The 18935-nt window shown below is 44.8% G+C and overlaps 2 protein-coding genes across 2 annotated transcripts; both read left to right on the top strand.

Moving 5' to 3' along the window:
• Nucleotides 1-289: 289 nt before the first annotated feature.
• Nucleotides 290-7536, top strand: LOC128753319 (von Willebrand factor A domain-containing protein 7-like). Its single transcript, XM_053854904.1, has 17 exons — nt 290-472; nt 565-772; nt 1638-1723; nt 1797-1890; nt 2401-2529; nt 2613-2799; nt 2870-3039; nt 3129-3241; nt 3531-3647; nt 3799-4002; nt 4070-4205; nt 4425-4577; nt 4641-4733; nt 4807-4916; nt 5728-5892; nt 6415-6738; nt 7105-7536. Exons 1-17 carry the CDS (start codon nt 290-292, stop codon nt 7513-7515), a joined length of 2883 nt encoding a protein of 960 aa, XP_053710879.1. The 3' UTR covers nt 7516-7536.
• A 2707-nt stretch (nt 7537-10243) lies between these two features.
• On the top strand, nt 10244-18167 carry LOC128754112 (von Willebrand factor A domain-containing protein 7-like). The gene is made up of 18 exons (XM_053856477.1): nt 10244-10366; nt 11019-11200; nt 11694-11895; nt 12498-12583; nt 12656-12749; nt 12836-12964; nt 13046-13232; nt 13300-13469; nt 15072-15184; nt 15308-15424; nt 15587-15766; nt 15832-15970; nt 16029-16175; nt 16235-16327; nt 16398-16507; nt 16577-16723; nt 16936-17259; nt 17404-18167. The coding sequence occupies exons 2-18, from the start codon at nt 11027-11029 to the stop codon at nt 17794-17796; spliced, it is 2805 nt and encodes a 934-aa protein (XP_053712452.1). The 5' UTR covers nt 10244-10366; nt 11019-11026; the 3' UTR covers nt 17797-18167.
• The last annotated feature ends 768 nt before the right edge of the window (nt 18168-18935 follow it).

The raw sequence follows: 18935 nt of genomic DNA, 5'->3' as shown, positions 1-18935 counted from the left end.
TGTGACAGGGTGGGTGGTGGTTTGGCAGTTTATCATCACCATCACTTGACTCATGTCAACCCCATCCATGAAAAGAACAGAGAGAGAGCATGTAATGTCTCATTGTTGAGAGGCTCTCGCACACACCAAGACAAACTCAAAGACGAGTCTGGAACAGCAGGCGTGAATATTGGACTTAAAGTTTCAAGGTAACCTATTCATTTTTAAAGCTCATTTTTGAATGTTTAAACGATTTAAAGAAATGACTTCATATCGTGGGACATTCTTCTCTCCGTCCAGACGGACAGCCATGCTCCTGCTGGCAGTGCTCCTGCTCTCTCTGACCAGCGTCACTCATGGCTTTCAATCACTGTTTGCACGGGATGGAAATTCAACCACCCATCGGGAAATCACCATTCGTGCAGTCCTCCAAAAGACGGCCGAGGTCTGCCGGGACATGGCTGCCGCTGAGGGTCGAGACTTCAGCCTGACTGTGAGTGATCCTGAGGGACATGTAGCCTCAGACGTCAAAGATGACATCTGATATTGCAGTCCAGCTAATGTCCGTCGCCTCCTCCTTTTCAGATCGACGACAGTCTTACGCCGGAAAGAGTGCAGGAGGCCTGTTTGTGGTCAGGAAACGCGTCCTCCATTCTCTCCACCGTCATGTTCCACACTTCTCTGTCCAGCATGACCTTCAGCAACGCGCTGGTGGACGTGGTGTACGAGCTCAGCGAAGAGCACCACTTCGACGACGAGACCATCCAGGGTGGACGTGACATCATCACAGCAGGTCAACTTAACATCAAGCCTAAACAAGAAGCTGATGAGAAGCCATTCAAGTATAAAAAAAAAATTAAGGATCATGCATGTTCAGCAATAATGTCACAAAAGTGATATCTAAAAGGGGAGTTTTGACAGTCATTTAGCTGTGTTCTGTGATGCCATCTGAATGCACACTACTATACATTAGGGAGACGTTACTTACATCTCAAATATCGACAACAAAATACCTTTTATTTGACCTTTCTGTTGGCCACTAAATCTTTAAGTATTATCATCATTCGATCATTGTTGTAGAATGTTTTCAGTGTAGTGAACGGAACAAAATATGGTATATTACACATATAAAAAGATCAAGGACAGAATATGAAAAAGTAAGAGTGAAATGTGAATGAGATGAATTCAGAAGGAAATAAATCAGAAGGAAAACAAATATGACATCAAGATGCAAAATGATGAACTTATTAACTTGCTTTTACTTATGTTATATGTAGAGGAAACAAATGACATTTGATACTTGAATATTTGTTGCGGTGCTAAGATAAAGCAGAATGAGGAGGAAATGGAGGGCGATGGATATATATATATATATATATATATATATATATATATATATATATATATATATATATATATATATATATATTAGTATATTTTAATATAGTTAATCTATATTAATCTGTATTTGAAGATGCATGAATAACTGTGAATCCTATTAAGCGCGAAAAGACCTGAAAAGTTTGAATGTGAAAACATGAGATTGTTCACAAATCTTTGTCAATGAGGTTACCATTTAGGCACATTACTGAGTTAAAAATAAAAAATCATTAAATATTGAATTTCACATTTCACTCTTTGCTGATCGGCTGTTGAAGGTGTGGCTGCTGTGAAGCGAAGTGTGAAGCAAGAGGACTTCATAGCAGGTCGCTGGACCCTTGGCGCTACCTGCCACACCCTCCAGGTTAGTGGAAGAGCAACCCGACCAACTCTGCACATTTTTGCTGCTAAAATAATGTATTGGCGTCTTCATCCAGGACTTCTACAGTCACAGCAACTGGGTGGAGCTGGGGAAGACCTCACCGTACAGCAAGCTGATCCAACCTGACCAACAACTCGACAATCTGGCAGGTGAGATTGTTCTAAAGAAGACACTTTCCATGCTTCGCTTGAAAACTGAGGAGTGTTTTGTGACTCGTCCACCACACTCCCACCCCACGCTCACTCATGTTTGAAGAAACACCTTACACAGCAGCTTTACATGTCAAGCAACGTGACTCCACTGTGTGGCCAAGAAATATTTTGTGCAAATTGGAAAAGCTTAGACTGTTTTGGACCTCAATTTCTGCTATGTAAATAGATAAATTAAAAGTCGAAAAAAAAACTTTTTTGGTCTTTTTTAGTTCCTTTCTTTATCATTATTCTTTATGTGTTTACAGCTCCATCTTTGAGTGTTATGGCTTTATTACCATAAGGTTTTCTAGGTTAATGCTATCAGTTGCTCCGTAACTTAGTTCTTAGCCACATCAATAAACCAAACAGCCCTGTTCATTTCATAAGTTGAGTTCAAATAAAATGGCAAAGGAATGTAACTGTTCAAATGTTTGGTTCGGAGGGAGCTCATCTTCACTGTTGCTGCAGGTCCCGACGTTCCCACCTGTAGAAACTGTTCAGAAAATGGTTGTGATGACAACATTCTGCCGGACCTGCTGCAGCAGGGACTCATCACATCGGGCTATTTCAACCAGTTCTCCTCCGTGAAACCTCCTGGTAACACATATTTCCGTATGAGCATCATTGCTTTGTTTGACAACTAGGCAAGTTTGTTTGTCTTGTGTTTTGTACTTCTCAAGGGAAATGCAGCCACGGTGGTTCCTTTGATAAGACCAGCGAACGAGACCCGGTTGGGGGAATAAACAAGGATACAATCGGGTCCAGCCACGGTTCACTTCACCCCAAGGCAGCCGATCTGGCTGTGAATGCAACCATAGAACTTCTGGAGGACATCAGATTGGCCGTGGGCGACAAGGAGTTTCTCCAGTACGAGCTGAGAATGTGTAAACCTCCTGTCAATACAATAAGTGATGCGGGACTCTTGCTCCGCCTGCAGATTGGTGGGCCTCTCCCAGTCCTCCGTGCTGTGTTTCGTCATCGACACCACAGGCAGCATGAGCGATGACATCGCCGAGGCAAAGAGAGTTTCTTTTGACATCATTGACAGGAAGAAGGGAACGTCCCAGGAGCCGTCTGCCTACATACTGGTGCCTTTCAATGACCCGGGTGAGTGAATGTGCCTCTGCGATACAAGCATCATATGGACACAAACGTCTGCTTCATTCACGTCAACATTGAGTTGCATGGTTTGACAGGTTTTGGACCTCTAGTGACGACAACTGATGCAGAAATCTTCAAAGCCAGCATTAACAAACTGACTGCCAGTGGAGGAGGGGACATCCCTGAGATGTGTTTGTCTGGATTACAGGTGCACAACAGAGCAACTATAGCGGGTTTCTCGCTCAATTTCTCAATTGAATTTTGCATGAGACACTTAAAGATCTGCTTGAAAAAGGATAGGAGCAAGCCAGAATATCAGTTCAATAGACCTGTTTGCAATTGTCCTCCAAAGTCCTGCTTCCAGAACCGCATCCCGCTTCATGGCTCATTGCAGCGAGACCACTGGAGGCGGGACAGTTTAGTTGGATGGTCTTATATTTCCATCCAAGCATTTTTAAATTCACAAATAACCAAGACACATGTTTTATGGTTTGTAGCTGGCCCTGACAGCAGCGCCACCTTCCTCTGAGATTTTTGTCTTCACCGATGCTCCTGCTAAAGACGCTGATCTGAAAAGCACAATCACTGCACTGATCGAGAGCACCAAGTCTGTGGTGAGTCGACTCTGACCATTGATAACAGCATCTGCATTGGAAGACAATTCAACTTGTTTTAAGATGCAGATGCTGACAGCTTATGTAGGTCCAGGTGTGTTCCCTCAAAACACACGTTTTTCTTTTTGTTTGTTTTTTAAACCGAATGCAGGTGACGTTCATGTTGACGGACGTACGTGCAACCAGACGACGGCGCAGGGACAGCCAGGGTGCGGCGCCACGATCAATGAGTCAAGCAGACGCCCAGCTTTACCGTGACCTGGCCCGAGCCAGTGGTGGTCAAGCCATCGAGGTCACAAAGTCTGACCTCCCAGCGGCCACGGCTGTGATAGAGGACTCGTCCGCCAGTGCAGTGGTGGGCACTTTAATGCGGCAAAAAATGCTGTGGTGGCTTTGTTAACGTGCCTTTGTGGGCGTTTCAGGTGACAGTGTTTCAGGCAGCTAAGAACCCTGGCAGTCCAGATACTTTTACGTTTACTGTGGACGGGTCACTCCAGAACATGACGGCCTACATCACAGGAGCCTCATCATTGACTTTCAACATTACGAGTCCCTCAGGTGATTTGGATCTTCTCCTAGTCTTATTTTTCCCTGCAAAAGTCATCCAACCAGAAAAACAGCCAAATGTTGGGCAATTTTTATATAGAGGAATTCTGTGCGCGTGTTGCCTGGTGTTCCCATTGGCAGCCTCTGCAGAACCCAATAATGTTGATCATATCAGAGGCGTTGATATTATCTAACAATGCCGTGCAGTGACAACGTCTCATGTGATTCTAGGTGCATCTCAGACGTCTAGTGAGACCAGTGGCCCACTGGCATCAATGACAACCGCAGGAAACCTCAGGCGTCTGAGCCTCAGCACCGGCAACCAAACAGGATTATGGGAAGTCAGCGTGAATTCAAACGACCCCTACTCTGTTAAAGTGACAGGTACGGCAACTGCATGACTATTTCAGGTCATCTTGCATGTTAATAGTTCCGTGATCTATTCAGGTCAGAGCTCAGTGAACTTCATCTTTAACCTTGTGGAGGTGTTTGAAGGAGCTCATGGGGACTTCAGTCTGAAGGAGGGACGACCTTTCGCAGGTCAGAGAGATTTCATTGGGTTTCTGTGTCGCTCCATGTCTTAACTTATGGCAAATCTCTTGCCCTACTACAGGAGGGAATATCAGCCTCATGATCACAGTGACTGGAAGTGACTCAGTGAAGGTCACAGAGGTCACTCTTTTTGACAGCTCAGGGCCAACACAAGTCAATGGAACACTGGAGGTGAGTCCTGCTTTCATACTGACAGAACATGTTCCAGAAAAAAAAGTAGTTTATCCGTTTTGATATGTTTTAACAACAAAAGCAGTCTAGCACAGGAAACACGAAAGGAAAGATTCTAGCACGACAAGTGGAGGTAGGTCGATGACTCAGGGAAGTGAACGTGAAAAGCAATTTCAATCTCCACTTGTTTTCATGCGCCAGAAGTGGAGCGCGGAGGACAAACACGAATGGAAGGTTGCGAACCTGAAAACAGAAAAAGCAGGTGAATAAAGCTCAAACCTGAACAAACGAACCAACCAAAAAGGCACTCGGAAACTAAACTCACCAGGCTAAATAACTTAAAGCGCTCGATGGTGGTTCAAAACACACACACATACACAAGGATCATAAAGTGAAGAAACAGAAAAGGCCAGTACAATAAATAACACTCACACGCGATCAATGAAACTAAGAAAAGGCAAGCGAGAAGAACAAAGAAACACTGTACATGGGGCAGGAATATAAATCTGAATCACAAGAGATCGGAGGGCGAGAGTGAGAGATTTACCATCAGACATGAAGTGACCATCTGGCAGCACAGACTGGAGCCCAGGAGTAGAAATCCATGCAGACTGATCAGCGGAGTGAAATCCAGCTGCGCTGCCATTAAGCTAGAAACAATAGGATGAAAACAGGAAGCAAGATACCAGAACACAAGAAATAACTAAAGAAAAGCACACAAAAAAACGAACCATGACAGATGGCTTACTTTGCTCTCTCACAGAGCAGGCAAGGTGATGCAACAGTGCATGACTTGTATTTCTCTCCAAAGTCTTTAGGTGGCGGCACCTTTCTAGCGCGGTTCAACAATGTCCCGGCAGGAGAGTATGTGGTGCGTCTGAATGGGGAAGAGAGCGGTTCCATATCCAGGGCATCAGCGAGCAGCTTCCAGAGACAAGCCTCCACACAGATGAAGACTTCCAGCATCTCTGTCACCGTGAGTTGGGAGCCAAAGTCACGCCCCTCGACTTCTGCATCATGGGACCTAAAGCTGACAAAATATATGAGCGGGAGTCAGTGGAGAGATAAAAGCTATTTTCTGATCTCGCTTGTAATATGTCATAGATCTCACATATGATGTCCGTGAATTTTGAAAGACACATTCTGATGCTGTGAGAGCACTGATTTTCAATGTCACACGTTACTTTAGGTTTTAGGCTTTGTATGAGTAGCAAACTACAATGCTCACTGCAGGTTATTGAGTAAGAGCCTGCAGGCGGAACAAGCTCCACAGGGTCAACAATGTCAGCTAACCTTTGCTAGCTTCTACCTTTGATAGTTTAGTACCTTCAACATCTGCCTTAAAGTTTTTCTTTTGAGTGTGTCAATTTGTTCAGTCTCCATCTGCTCTTGACCTCATGATTTGTGAAGTAGCATCAGAGCTCACTTGAGCATGAAAACTCTTGCGAAGCAAACCACTCCACACCCAGTCTCTAACCTTCAAGCGTCTGCATTATAGGCCGACGTGAGCAACACCAGCATTGAACCAGGATCCACCATCTCCATACCTTTCACGGTTGCCTCCATGGCCAACGGAGTGGTCAATGAGTCTGCGACAGGGACGTTCAAAGTACGATCCAACAACGACCGCAGCTACCCATCTTCCTCACCCAGCTCTGTTACTGTTGAGGCTGGAAGCGGAGGGAAAGCCAATGGCACCATCACCGTAACGGTGCCCTCCAGTGCTGCATCAGGCTCTGACCTGACTCTGACTATTGAGGCAGAAAACGCAGATGCTAGTGATATCAACTATGCTGTGGTGCGGTTCTCCATCACTGCCAAGGTGAGGAACGTGTAAACGTGTGTCGAGCTGGTGAGAAGAATATTCTGTTTCTCAGACAATTCATGTTATTCAGGCAGAGAGCTATTGAGTCTAGTTCACTTTTGCCAGGGGAGTCCAACACCAGAGACACAAGGGGCCAAATGATCTGACATTTATTTTATCTTGCATCGACATTTCTTGATTCCCAGGCAAAGATCTTTCTCAACAACACTTCCGTGTTATGCAGCAGTTCCACATTCTGGTTAATGGCTCAGACAGGATTAGAAGCCTTCCTTCATTGGAAAAATGACAGATGATTCTTTTTCATGCTGTGGTTGGCGGTGCTGAGTCATGTGAGCGTGAGCATCTTCGGCTTGTCGTCCTCAGGTGACGGACGTTGACCGGCCAGTGTGCCAGGTGGTCAGCAGAGCCAGCTGCCCCAGCCACTCGTGTTCCTCATCACAGTGGGAATTCATCGCCAACATCACTGATGGCATCAATGGCACCGGCATCGACAGCGTTCGACTCCGCCAAGGCAACGGGACACTCAACGTCAGCTCTGTCTCCGGCGCAGGAGGCGAGAACATCACTGTGGCTTCCTATAGCGCCTCCTGCTGTTTCCAGAGTGTGGAGTTGGTAGCTGTGGATCGAGTGGGTAACGTGGGCTCTTGTGTGGGTCAAGCTCGAGCACTGACCACTGCTGCCCCCACCACTACAGCAAACACCACTTCCTCCGCTCCCTCTTTGAGTCCTAAATATTTTCTCTGGGGCAGCTTGTTGGTTTCTCTGCTTCTGTGATAAAAAATCAGTTAGGATTGTGCCGCAATGAGAACAACACTGTTGTTTGAGCCATGTTGGTGTACCTCATTATTTCATTGATCAAACGGTATTTTATAACCGATTTTAGACCTCTCAAGAATGTCAAGTTTACCATTTGATAAAAATTAATGCTGAGATATTTGAAACCAGAAGCATCAGATTGTTGAAGATAAAAGTCTGAAACCCCTCATCTTTGCTAGTAACAAGCAACGGGACACGACCATCTATGTCTACGAAGTGACAAATGTCCCATTCATAAGGGTCTTACGTAAGGGTGCTTTTAGTGAACAACGACTCCCTCCTTTCTTGTCTCGACTTGTGCTGTCACTGTTTTCATATTTCACTTGAAGTTTGCATTCCTCTGTACTTTGGAAAAAAGACACAGGTTAGGAGAAAAAAAGGAATAAAAAAAATCCGTCCTTGGTGTGAAAATCGTTCTAACGCATCAGGCATTTGCCACCTTCTTTTCTGTGGACTGCAGGGATTTCAGGGAGGGGGTTCCCCTCAATTGGAAAACGGAAATCGAAAAGAAGGGAAGTGAAAATTCTGCCTGTTAGTTCAAGCCAAGAGACCGGAGGATCTGTGTCCTGCAGTGGCTCAGCTTGCGATTTGGGGCAGAACCATACACTGTGTTCAGAAATGAATGAAGAGCACAAACAACGAAACCCAGGAAGCGACTACAAGTGTGACCTGGAAGTGGTTGCATGAGTGTTGGAAAGACTAGAAAACGTCAGCTGCCACTGGAGGAACTTGGACTAGTCAAACTATTGTCGTTGGAGTGTGAAGAATTCTTCCAAAAATGCAACATCTCAGATCGAGAAGGGCAGGATTGTATGTATCGGTGTGATCACAAGCTAAGTTAGCTTATGCTAACAGGGCGTCCGACGAGTTTTAAGTGGCATTTGAAGTCTTTTCTTGTCACTCTTTGACAAAGCTATACCTAAAACTGTTTCTACAGCCCCATGGGTAAATACTTGGGTAAACAATGCCGGAGACAGTTCATTGAAGTGGTTTTTAATCCTTGATGCTACATACAGCGTGGCCAAAGCACTCTGAGGGCATCTCAAACACAACACCGTAGTTCGGAGTCGACGCTGTCCTTGTGTCACTGTGATACAAACGTGACATTAGAGACAGTGTTCAACTTTAACAGAGAAAGCTGGTGAGTCTTTTGTATCCAGATTTGCAGAATAATTAGGTTTCACATCCTTCACTCAGCATCCACACAACAACAGGAAATAGTTGCCGCCTCCTGCTTCATTTACGTGCGACAGTTCAGTGATCCATCACTGAACTGCTTGAACTTTAACAAGACTTTTTAAGCTACTTCGAACGTGACTGAAAAGATCAATTATTACTCACTTCCAGTAGTGAACATGAATAAAACACATGAATATGAAGCGAGGGATAGAATCCTTCCTGCTAGCATTAGTGGTAGCTAACTTACTTTATCACAGGGGTCAGGAAGCTACGGCTTTTGAGCACGATGCAGCTCATTTGAGTCTGGCTCTTTCAAACAAACCACAGTTTCTCTCACTGCATTCTAACGTAGCCAGCCAGTTTAACCCTTATATATGCAGTAGCAAGCTCAGTAACAGTGACTTCCCGCGACGCTGTGCAGCTGAACGGCTGTGGAGGCGGAACCATGTTGTAGCGATCGACCACTGTGATTGGTTGACTGGACTGCACAGCATCATGGGAACTGTTTAGGTCACCGTAACTGAGTTTGTCACTGACAGTGATGAGTCCAATGCTGCGCAGCCCGATGTAACGTAGTCAACCGCAGCATTAGCAGGCTATGTTGCAACTGTTTCATAGAACCATTCAGTAACACTAGATAACAATTGAAATTATGGCTCATGGGAACTTCATTGCTGCAATAAATATTAATGACTCAACTCTAAATTTGTTGGTCTTCACTTTCCGTTCTGTTTATGTAACTGTCATGGAATTACATTCATAAATATGAGGGTTCCTCGGCTCTCTCAGTGAAAAAGGATCCCAACGCCTGCTTTCTCGTCATGGAGTCATACCTTGCACGACTTGATCTGAGATGTTGCCGTGTATCAGCGATCATGTGTTTTCTGACATCAATTTTAACACTGCTGCCATGTTGTAAAATCACGACGCAAATGTTGTATAGATCGTCATGAGATTAAGTAAAGATGCTATGTGTTTCAGACAGTTTGTTTCTCTGATTTTTTTCACCTCTCAGCCACCGTACTACAAGCGCTATGACAGGTAGTGATGGGTCAATGAGGTGTCATGAAACACTATTGAATGGTAGATGAGGCTTCATGAAACAGTGTCCTGATTTCCAGAGGCCACCAGATGGCACTGTCTGCTGTAAAAGGTTTGGACTTGAACAACTCATTCAATGAAGCTTCACATTTGTAAAGCAAGACCACCATCTAGTGGCCTGCAGTACTGTTTCATGAAGCCTCATCCACCCATCACTACTGACAGGTGCATATAAAAGATAGAATGCATATTTAAGCCTCCTTGCTGCCTTGTGTACAAATCTAGGGTGACCAAAGGGTGCATGAATGTTGGGCCTGTTCAGGCATGCTTTTGTTTTTTACAGATAAATCCCCTCGTCTTTCCTTGGAAATAGTCCTGCTATAACCTGACATCTTTTTTTTCTACCACGTGATTGCAAAACTCCTACATGTGCAAGTGTAACTCTTTTTGCATTAACAGAAATACAGAAGAGTATCAGGAAATTGGAGGTGGGTGGGGAATGCCTTCCATGGTTTCTCCGTTGAGTCATCCATAGCTCTTTTATAAAGGACTCCACTCAGATGACAGATAAGAAGCACCCAGCCGAAAGGTAAGAGCATCCTTGAACGTGTATTTTGCGTGCGTGTCGGATGTGTTTCTACTCCTTTTAGAATGAAGAGTTGAAAAGTAAATATACTTTGAAAGCACGAATCGAAACGAAGTTGTGTTGTGGTGTAGTGTTTTCTTTTATTTGAGAGGTTGGGGCTTGTTTTCGTGAGAGGAACTGAAAATGCTTGAGTGAAGAAAAGGAATGAAGGAGTGTTGTGTCACAAACCGAGGATCCCCGGGGTCGTGGAGGCAGAGGCAAAGCAGCAGGATCTCAACAGCATCGCAACAGCATCATTGATACACATTATCATACACAAACATATTGAATTGACTTCCCTTCCGGGAAACATTACATCTCTGAATTCTAATCTCCTTGGTCACATACGACCCAGTAATATGTCCCAGGAAACCAAACATCCCATGTGACTCTTGCTTTGTTTTAAAAAGTTTAAAGAATCTTTGTACATCATTGGTAATTTTTGTGAAAACTCTGCAATGAGACACGTATTTGAGAGGAATATAATTTGTCATCCATGACATCAGAAGTGTGTACGGAACCGATGGGAGCCCTTCGGGTCACACAGTGCCCTGGGAGTAGCTCACAGGGGTGGTGACCCCTGATCAAAAGGATTCTCTCTCCCGCCCGAACACAGACCCAGTCATGCTCCTGCTGGCAGCGCTCCTCTCCCTCGCCGCTCCTGCGGATGGCTTTCTCCCGATGTTTACAATAACGTCGATCAGCCACAGAGACATCACGCAACGTGCAGTGCTCCGCAAGACGGCCGAGGTCTGTCGAGCTATTGCTGCACGAGAGGGAAGATTCTTCAGCCTGACTGTAAGTGGACACAGAAAACATTTGATACTACAGGAAATTTGCAGCAGAAATGTTGCATTAAAAAGTGAAGCGCGAAACATTTCAAGGAACGATTTTATTTCTTACGTTCTACAGAAGATATTGGCTGATATAACGTCTTAAATTTTTCAATTATGCCTAACGTCTGGAAGAAAATTTTCTTCACGTAGAAAGTACAGGAGCAGTAGAAGGTCATCTGAAGTGGATAGAAGTCGGAGGCATCACATTTCCTGGGGTGCCACATCACACGCAGGACTGTTGTGAGGGGTTCATCCGACCAAATGATAGCAGAATTTATTAAATATAATTCCTATGGGAAACAAAAAAATATATAAATGTATATATATATATATATGTGTGTGTGTGTGTGTGTGTGTGTGGAGAGAGAGAGAGAGAGCGAGAGAGAGAGCTAGAGATAAGATAGATGTGCCATGTCGTGTCAGGACTTGAAAAACATGTTGCTTTTTTGTTGTAGATCGATGACAACCTGACTGCTGACAAGGTGCTGATGGCATGTTCGTCATCAAAGACATCTTTTCTTTCCACCATTAAGTTTCACACGGCTCTGAACTCTGTGGCCTTCAGTAATGGGGCAGTGGATCTGATACATTATTTCAAACCAAGCCACCATGTTACTGATGAGCATCTTGAAGAAGGACGTCAGCTCATCGCAAGAGGTAAACTCACACAAACTAAAGGCTAAAACAAAGTTTGTTGTTTGATACCCTGAGTATGTGTTTTCCAGACCAGCCATGGTTCGCAAGGGAAGAGCCTGCTGTACACTTGTAAAAGCATGTAACCGTGAAAAAACTGTCAAACGTCAGCTGTTTAGCACTGTACATTTTTCAAAACTGCCAACTGCTATTAATATTTTCAGCAAAAAATAGTTAACTTTACACAGTTTTCCACAGACAGAAATTGCCTGTTATAAACATTGTTTCAACCCACCGTAATTTTATTTTAAAAGTATATTGTTGAGTGTCAATGCAATGTCAATGTAGCTCCATTGTTTTTTATTGCATAAATGAGTTAAAATCTAGTTAAATGAACCATCATTTTGTGGTAAAAATGCTCTGCTACTGTGAGAAATTTTTACTGTGATCAACATGTAGCTAAAATTGACACACTTGACGTCCAAAAAAAATGTACTGTATTTGTTAGTGTAGAGTAAGAGAAGTTGTTGTTTTTTTTACAGTGTTGTAGTGATAGACGTGTGGTGCTTCATCATCCTCCCCGTAAAGAATGACAAATATCCGATCTAATCTCTGTTCATGTTTAGGTAGCGCTGCAGTGAAGGCTAGCGTGCGGCGTTCAAGCTTTTTCGCTGGACGGCTGACACTTGGTTCAATCTTACACCCCCTCCAGGTGAGCGAGAAGAGCGTGAAACACGTCATGGGAGATGCGGTCGGTGTAACTGAATATAACGCTTTCACACAGGACTTCTACAGTCACAGCAACTGGGTGGAGTTAGGGAGGACTTTTCCGTACACAGCGCTGTTCCAACCCGACCGACCTTTGCTCAACCTCGCAGGTACCACTCAACTACACCTGTCACAAATGGGTTCGAAGCATTGGACAGGCTGATTTATGTTTGGCATGATGGTTACTTATCTGCAGGTCCTTATGTTCCCACTTGTAAAAGCTGTATAGGACAGAACTGTGAAGACAATATTCTGCCAGAAATTCTGCAGAAGGGGCTCCTCACTACAGGCTATTTTGCCTCCTTCTGGCCAAGTAAACCAAGAGGTAAAACATATATTGTTCATCAGGTGTATCATACTGAACAGCAGAAGAATATCTAACCGCTGTTAACCCCTCGGATTCAAGGTAAATGCAGCCACGGTGGTACCTTTGATCTGTCAAGCTACAGGAGCCCAAGAGGGGGCATTAACAAGGACTCCATTGGTGCCAGCCACGGCTCACTTCACTTCAAGGCAGCGGCTCTCGCTGTGGATGCAACGGCCGAACTTCTGGAGGACATCAGGATGTCGGTGGGAGACAGAAACTTCTTACGGTGAGGGCTCAGAACTCACTTCGTCACGGCACACGTGATGCGAGTGATGCCTTTCTTTCCTACGCAGATTAATGGGGATCTCCCAGGCGTCAGTTCTTTGTTTCGTCATTGACACCACGGTTAGCATGGCTGGCGACATTGCGCAAGTGACAAGAGTGGCCTTTGATATGATTGACCACAGAAGAGGAACTGAACTGGAGCCGCCGGCCTACATACTGGTTCCCTTCAACGACCCAGGTGGGACGGAGGCCCGAATAGATGTTTTAAAATTTCTGAAAATAGGGGCCTAATAACAAAACAACAACAAAAGTATGATGCAATATTGTGGCAAAAATCAGTAAGTGACGGAATAAGAAATGTGCATAACTTCAGCCAGTGTGCTGTGGGAAATGATCCAGTTTCACCCAATAGAGGTGGACGATATCATGACATTAAGCCGTGATCCATTAGAACGTGTTCTACCAAGATGAATTCTGTCACATTCTTTCTATACACTTAAGCTCTATGCTGCTACGCTCGACCACACATCTGCACCACAGAATGACGGAGTGTTCTGTATCAGACAGCAAAGACTGCCTGCACCACAGAGTTAACACTCACAGACCATCAATATTCCTGGTTTAAAAGTTGTTAGAAATGAAATGCAGAGCCAAATAAATGTGCTACAAAATATGAAAAGAGAAAGAATCATAGTTGTTATGTGGCTGAGGCAAAGAATGTTAAAGATTGTTCTGGAAATTTACCCAAACTAGAATAAAATCATGCAAAAGAGATTGTGATAAAATCGATTTAAAATAAGTAAATAAATCATGATGTATTTTTTGCCACATTGCCCACCCCTTTCTGGAGACATTTTAAACAAATTTTCTGCCATTTCATTCTGAAAATAGCTACATGGCTACAATTTTTTTATTTTCCACAGGACTTTTGACGTGTGCCATGACTAGTGCTGCTTTATATAATACTTATTTGATGTTTGCGGATGGATTTTCGTGTATTCTTATACATGATTTAAATTCATATATTATTTTTTTCCCTCCCACAAAGAAACATTCATTTTGCTTTTGTTGTACAGAGGAGAGAGAGCCAGTACATTGGTAGGAAGATGTTGAGGTTGGAACTGCCAGGCAGAAGGTGAAGGCCAAAGAGGAGGTTTATGGAGGTGGTGAAGGAGGACATGAGCTTTGTAGGTTTGAGAGAAGAGGAAGCAGAGGACAGGGGGAGATGGAGGAAGATGATCTGCTGTGGCCACACCTGAAGGGAGAAGCCAGAAGAAGAAGAAGAAGAAGAAGAAGGATAGTTGATTTTGCTTTTGTTATTGTTGGTGTCTGAAAAGCTGTGAAGTTAGTGTTCCATAGTGGTAAATGGATAGGTTTCCTGCAATAAATGTTCAAAAAACAAACCCCAAAACTTGAAATTAAACTTTTTTTTTCTTATAATCTGTGAAGATTCTGATGAGAGATTGTGTGTCTTAAATGTGCCGACTTATTTTGAAGATCCATTTGTTGTTGTTTTTGGTGATGGACCGAGGTATTTTATGTGACCCTTGTCTTGCTCTGCGTAGGGTGAGTGTTTGTGTATATTAGTATTATATTGTCTATATTAGTTGTGCTTCTGGCGTAGGCGCATGACATACTACATTGTTATTGATGCGTAATTTGGTGTCACAAATAACTCTTGCCGTCAAGAAGGAACAACACCAGCGCAATGGAATAATGTAAAAAGACAAAACACTGAATTTAAGTTCAGTTAAAATAACACCATAGATTTTGTAATACTTCTTTTCTTTTTAGATGTATTATATTTATTTCACTGTAATTTCACTCTGTCTTTTGACAGGCTTCGGACCTGTACAGACGACGACCGGCGCAGATGAATTTAAAGCCAGCATTAACAGGCTAACTTTCGGAGGAGGAGGGGACATACCCGAGATGAGCTTGTCTGGACTGCTGGTGATTTGAAAAACAATAATAATAAAATATATACATATATATAAATCTAGTGCATCATTTCACCAACAAGCATTTCTATTCTAAGGCACACTTCAAATGAGTCCATGTGCTTTTGCCTTACAGCTGGCTCTGACCGCAGCGCCGCCTTATTCTGAGATTTTTGTCTTCACCGACGCTCCAGCCAAAGACGTACACCTGAGAGGCATCATCCAGGCGCTGATAGAGAGCACCAAGTCTACCGTAGGTCACCGGCATCTGAACATGCCATGCCATGAAATCATGAAAAACAAAGTGCATTTCTGCGGTGACCAGTGTTCTGGTACCTCTATATGAAGTATGCGTGTCGGTGCTATAAATACCAACACTCATTGCTTGCGTCTCATTTTGCTTTCCCACATTTAGGTGACTTTCATGATGACCCACAGTGGCAGAAGATGGCGTCGCTCCGTTTCAAGGGCCCGAAAAGACGACCAACTTTACAGCGACTTGAGTGGTGCTTCTGGTGGTTTGGCCATTAATGTGGAAAAGTCGGAGCTTCACAACGCCATGTCTGTGATCATGGACGCATCAGACAGTGCAGTGGTGAGTAAGGAAGGTAAAAAACAAAACAATGACTTTGACCTCATGAGCCGTTCTGTTCTTCTCAGGTGACAGTTTTCCAGGTTGAGTGGAGGCCCAGAAAAGCGAGTGAAACCTTCCCGTTTCTCGTCGACGGATCACTCCAGAACGTAGTTGCGTATATCACAGGAAGCCCTTCTCTCACTTTTGAACTCATCGATCCCTCAAGTGAGTCCTTAAATAAGAGCAGGTCGCTGTAGACTCGACTCCTTTGAAATCTTTGCAGGTGCAACGCAGACGTCTAGTCAATCCAGTGGTCCTCTGGGGTCAGTGACAACCACAGGAAACCTCCGCCGTGTCAGCCTCAGGAACCACACAGGGCTATGGCAAGTCACTGTGAACTCAAAAGACCCGTACTCTGTTAAAGTTACAGGTAAGGTAAGCTTTGACGCTCCTGCGGCGATGTTCATTTGAGCGTCACTGTCACTTCAGGACAGAGCTCAATAGACTTTATCTTCAACCTGGTGGAGGCCTTTGAAGGAGCTCATGGAGACTTCACTCTGAAGGCGGGACGCGCTCTGGCCGGTGAGTACATCTTTTCTTTTGATATGTTCTCCACGTTTCAATGACCTTTGACACTCTTGCCCGACTGAAGGGGGGAACACCACCCTCGCCATCACAGTGACGGGCGGCGACACAGTCAAAGTGAAGGAGGTCATGTTGTGGGAAAGTTCGCTCCAAACCAGAGTCGACGGAGAACTGAAGGTGAGAGACTGAGCTCATTCACATTTTAAATCCAAGGTTGATCTGAAATCTTGTTTTTGTTGTGAATAGTCCTATGGAGGCGGGACCTATTTAGTGGGGTTCACCCGTGTGCCAGCGGGCGACTATGGTGTTATTCTTGTTGGGGAAGACAGCACTGGTTCCATGTTCCACCGATACGCCTCAACACGACTCAAGACCTCCAGCGTCTCTGTCACCGTGAGTTCTCTCATCCCAAGCCCTGGATATTTTCAATTCTACTGTAGCGTCATTGGCTGGAAAGGTCAGCTGATTATTATTATGACTAGCACTAGTAGAACCCCAGTGGGTAATGAAACACACGATAAGATGCTCAGCCAAAGAAAGTGATAGTCATTTCCATACCACCTCCATCATGCTGCTGTGGGCTTCAGTTACGCTCTGCTTTCTAGGCAGCAGTAAACGACACCAGCATCGAACCAGGATCCACCATCACCGTCCCTTTCACAGTTGCCACTGTGAGCCACGGGCAGATCGACACCGACGCAACAGGGACCTTCCTGGTGCAGGCAAACAACGACCAAGACTTTCCTTCCAGTTCACCCGATTCGCTGGTCATTGCACCCAGAGGTGGAGGACAAGCCAGCGGCGTGGTAACTTTGACGGCACCAGCCAGCGCTGCCTCGGGCTCAGATGTGACTCTGACTATTTTGGTGCAAAATCGAGCCACCTCAGACGTCAACTCTGCCACGCTGAGGTTCTCCATCATTGCAGAGGTGAGGAAAGACCTGTCAAGCAGCATTTAACTGAAGAATATTGTTAAGTCATGTGTTGAGTTTTGACTGAGTTTGATCATTTTCCTCTACGTCTGTGTTCAAAGTTGGTCAGTTTTGCACAGCTCCGATCTCTCTCTTCCCCAGGTACAAGACATTTACCGGCCGGTGTGTCGGACCATCAGCACATCGCAGTGTACCGGCCGCTCACCCTGCTCCTCATCAACCTGGGCCTTCACCACCAGCATCACAGACGAAGGTGGCTCCGGCATCCACACCATCGAGATCCATCAGGGGAACGGGACGCTCAACACAAGCACCGTCACTGGGTCAGATGGCGAGAATGTAACAGTTACTTACAGCGCCTCCTGCTGTACGGAGACGGTGGTGTTGGCAGCTGTGGATGGAGCCGGTAATGTAGGCACTTGTGTTGGTCAAGCGGTCAGCAACAGAGCTGGACTGGTTTTCTCAGTGGAGCCCTGGATGATATCGAAATACTTTCTTTGGAGCAGTTTAGTGGTTTCTCTACTCGCGATCTAAACTTTAGTGCCTAGATAGAGCTTACTTTAGATAGAACTGTTTTGGTTGTAGATGGTTGGCATTGTGTCGAGTGGAATACCTGGCACTGACAAAAATGTTGCCTTCGAATGTGAGTTTGTGAGATAAATCTGTGTTGTTTGGATCGATTATATTCTCTGAAAATAATTGAAATGATGAACTTCAATCAGCATGAACTTACTCTTCAACTCGGACAACTTGCTGATCAAAACCAGTCTGGATAATCCGCTCGCTTACAACTGCTTGTTCTTAATTGCATGGTTTAACCACCACTGTTTCGCACTGTGAATTTTGCTGTTGCGTGGACTCACATTATCAAATAAACTTGACTGAAGATTTTGTGCTTCCATTTTTTTTTTTTTTTTTTACAACAGGCCCATATTGATACCGAGGAAGTTCAGGGGAGGGAATGCAAGTGTGATGACAAGAACGACGGACAAATGACCGGCTTACATGAAAAACTGCGTAGTGAGAGACAGGATCGATCTTCTTCAGCTAACATTAGTTGACATGCGTGATGGAGAGCTCTTTTGAGTGGGCTGAGATCGCGATGAAGTGTACCTTCTGATCCAAATCTGACACTGTGATTCTCTGCCGGCAGAAAGTGTGGACTCCCCACTCCAGCTTGACTTTGTCCCCAATGGATGAGCAAAGGTGGGGGGGACGGTAACAGATCGGATCGGCATTCGCAGTGATGCAGCCCCCATTATCTGCCTGGGTAACTGAGCCATAAGTTAAGGCTCTCAATTTAGCAGCCAATCTACATTCCAATTCTCATCTATGGCCATGAACTTTGGATACTGACCAGCAGCCAAAATGAGCTTCAGCCAGAGGGAGTCTAAGTCTAGCCTTAGGTATAGGGTAAGGACAGACATAGGGAGGGAGGGAGGGAGGGAGGGAGGGAGGGAGGGAGGAGGTCACAGAGCAGACCCAAGACAGAGAGTGATAATATCTCCCAGCAGGCCTGGCTGTTCCTAAGAATCCAGCCGGAGGAGCTAGTGGAGGTGGCTGAGGTCAGAGATTCTGGGCTTCCCTCCTGAAAGAGCTGCCCCTGCGACCCAGACCTGGCTAAGCAGCAGAAAATGGCTGGTTTCTGCCTATTAAGGCATTATAATTGTGTT

Source organism: Synchiropus splendidus, chromosome 2 (genome assembly GCF_027744825.2).
Source record: "Synchiropus splendidus isolate RoL2022-P1 chromosome 2, RoL_Sspl_1.0, whole genome shotgun sequence".
Taxonomy (NCBI): domain Eukaryota; kingdom Metazoa; phylum Chordata; class Actinopteri; order Syngnathiformes; family Callionymidae; genus Synchiropus; species Synchiropus splendidus.
Note: the sequence above shows the minus strand (reverse complement) of the source record. Positions and strands in the feature narration are given on the sequence as shown.

Bases quoted from the DNA above. Each gene is read 5' to 3' on its own strand.
- LOC128753319 (XM_053854904.1), top strand. From the start codon at position 290: ATGCTCCTGCTGGCAGTGCTCCTGCTCTCTCTGACCAGCGTCACTCAT. The intron at 473-564 runs GTGAGTGATCCT...CCTCCTTTTCAG, and splicing joins GTCGAGACTTCAGCCTGACT to ATCGACGACAGTCTTACGCC. The intron at 4,917-5,727 runs GTGAGTCCTGCT...TTCTCTCCAAAG, and splicing joins AAGTCAATGGAACACTGGAG to TCTTTAGGTGGCGGCACCTT.
- LOC128754112 (XM_053856477.1), top strand. From the start codon at position 11,027: ATGCTCCTGCTGGCAGCGCTCCTCTCCCTCGCCGCTCCTGCGGATGGC. The intron at 12,750-12,835 runs GTACCACTCAAC...ACTTATCTGCAG, and splicing joins ACCTTTGCTCAACCTCGCAG to GTCCTTATGTTCCCACTTGT. The intron at 12,965-13,045 runs GTAAAACATATA...CTCGGATTCAAG, and splicing joins CTGGCCAAGTAAACCAAGAG to GTAAATGCAGCCACGGTGGT.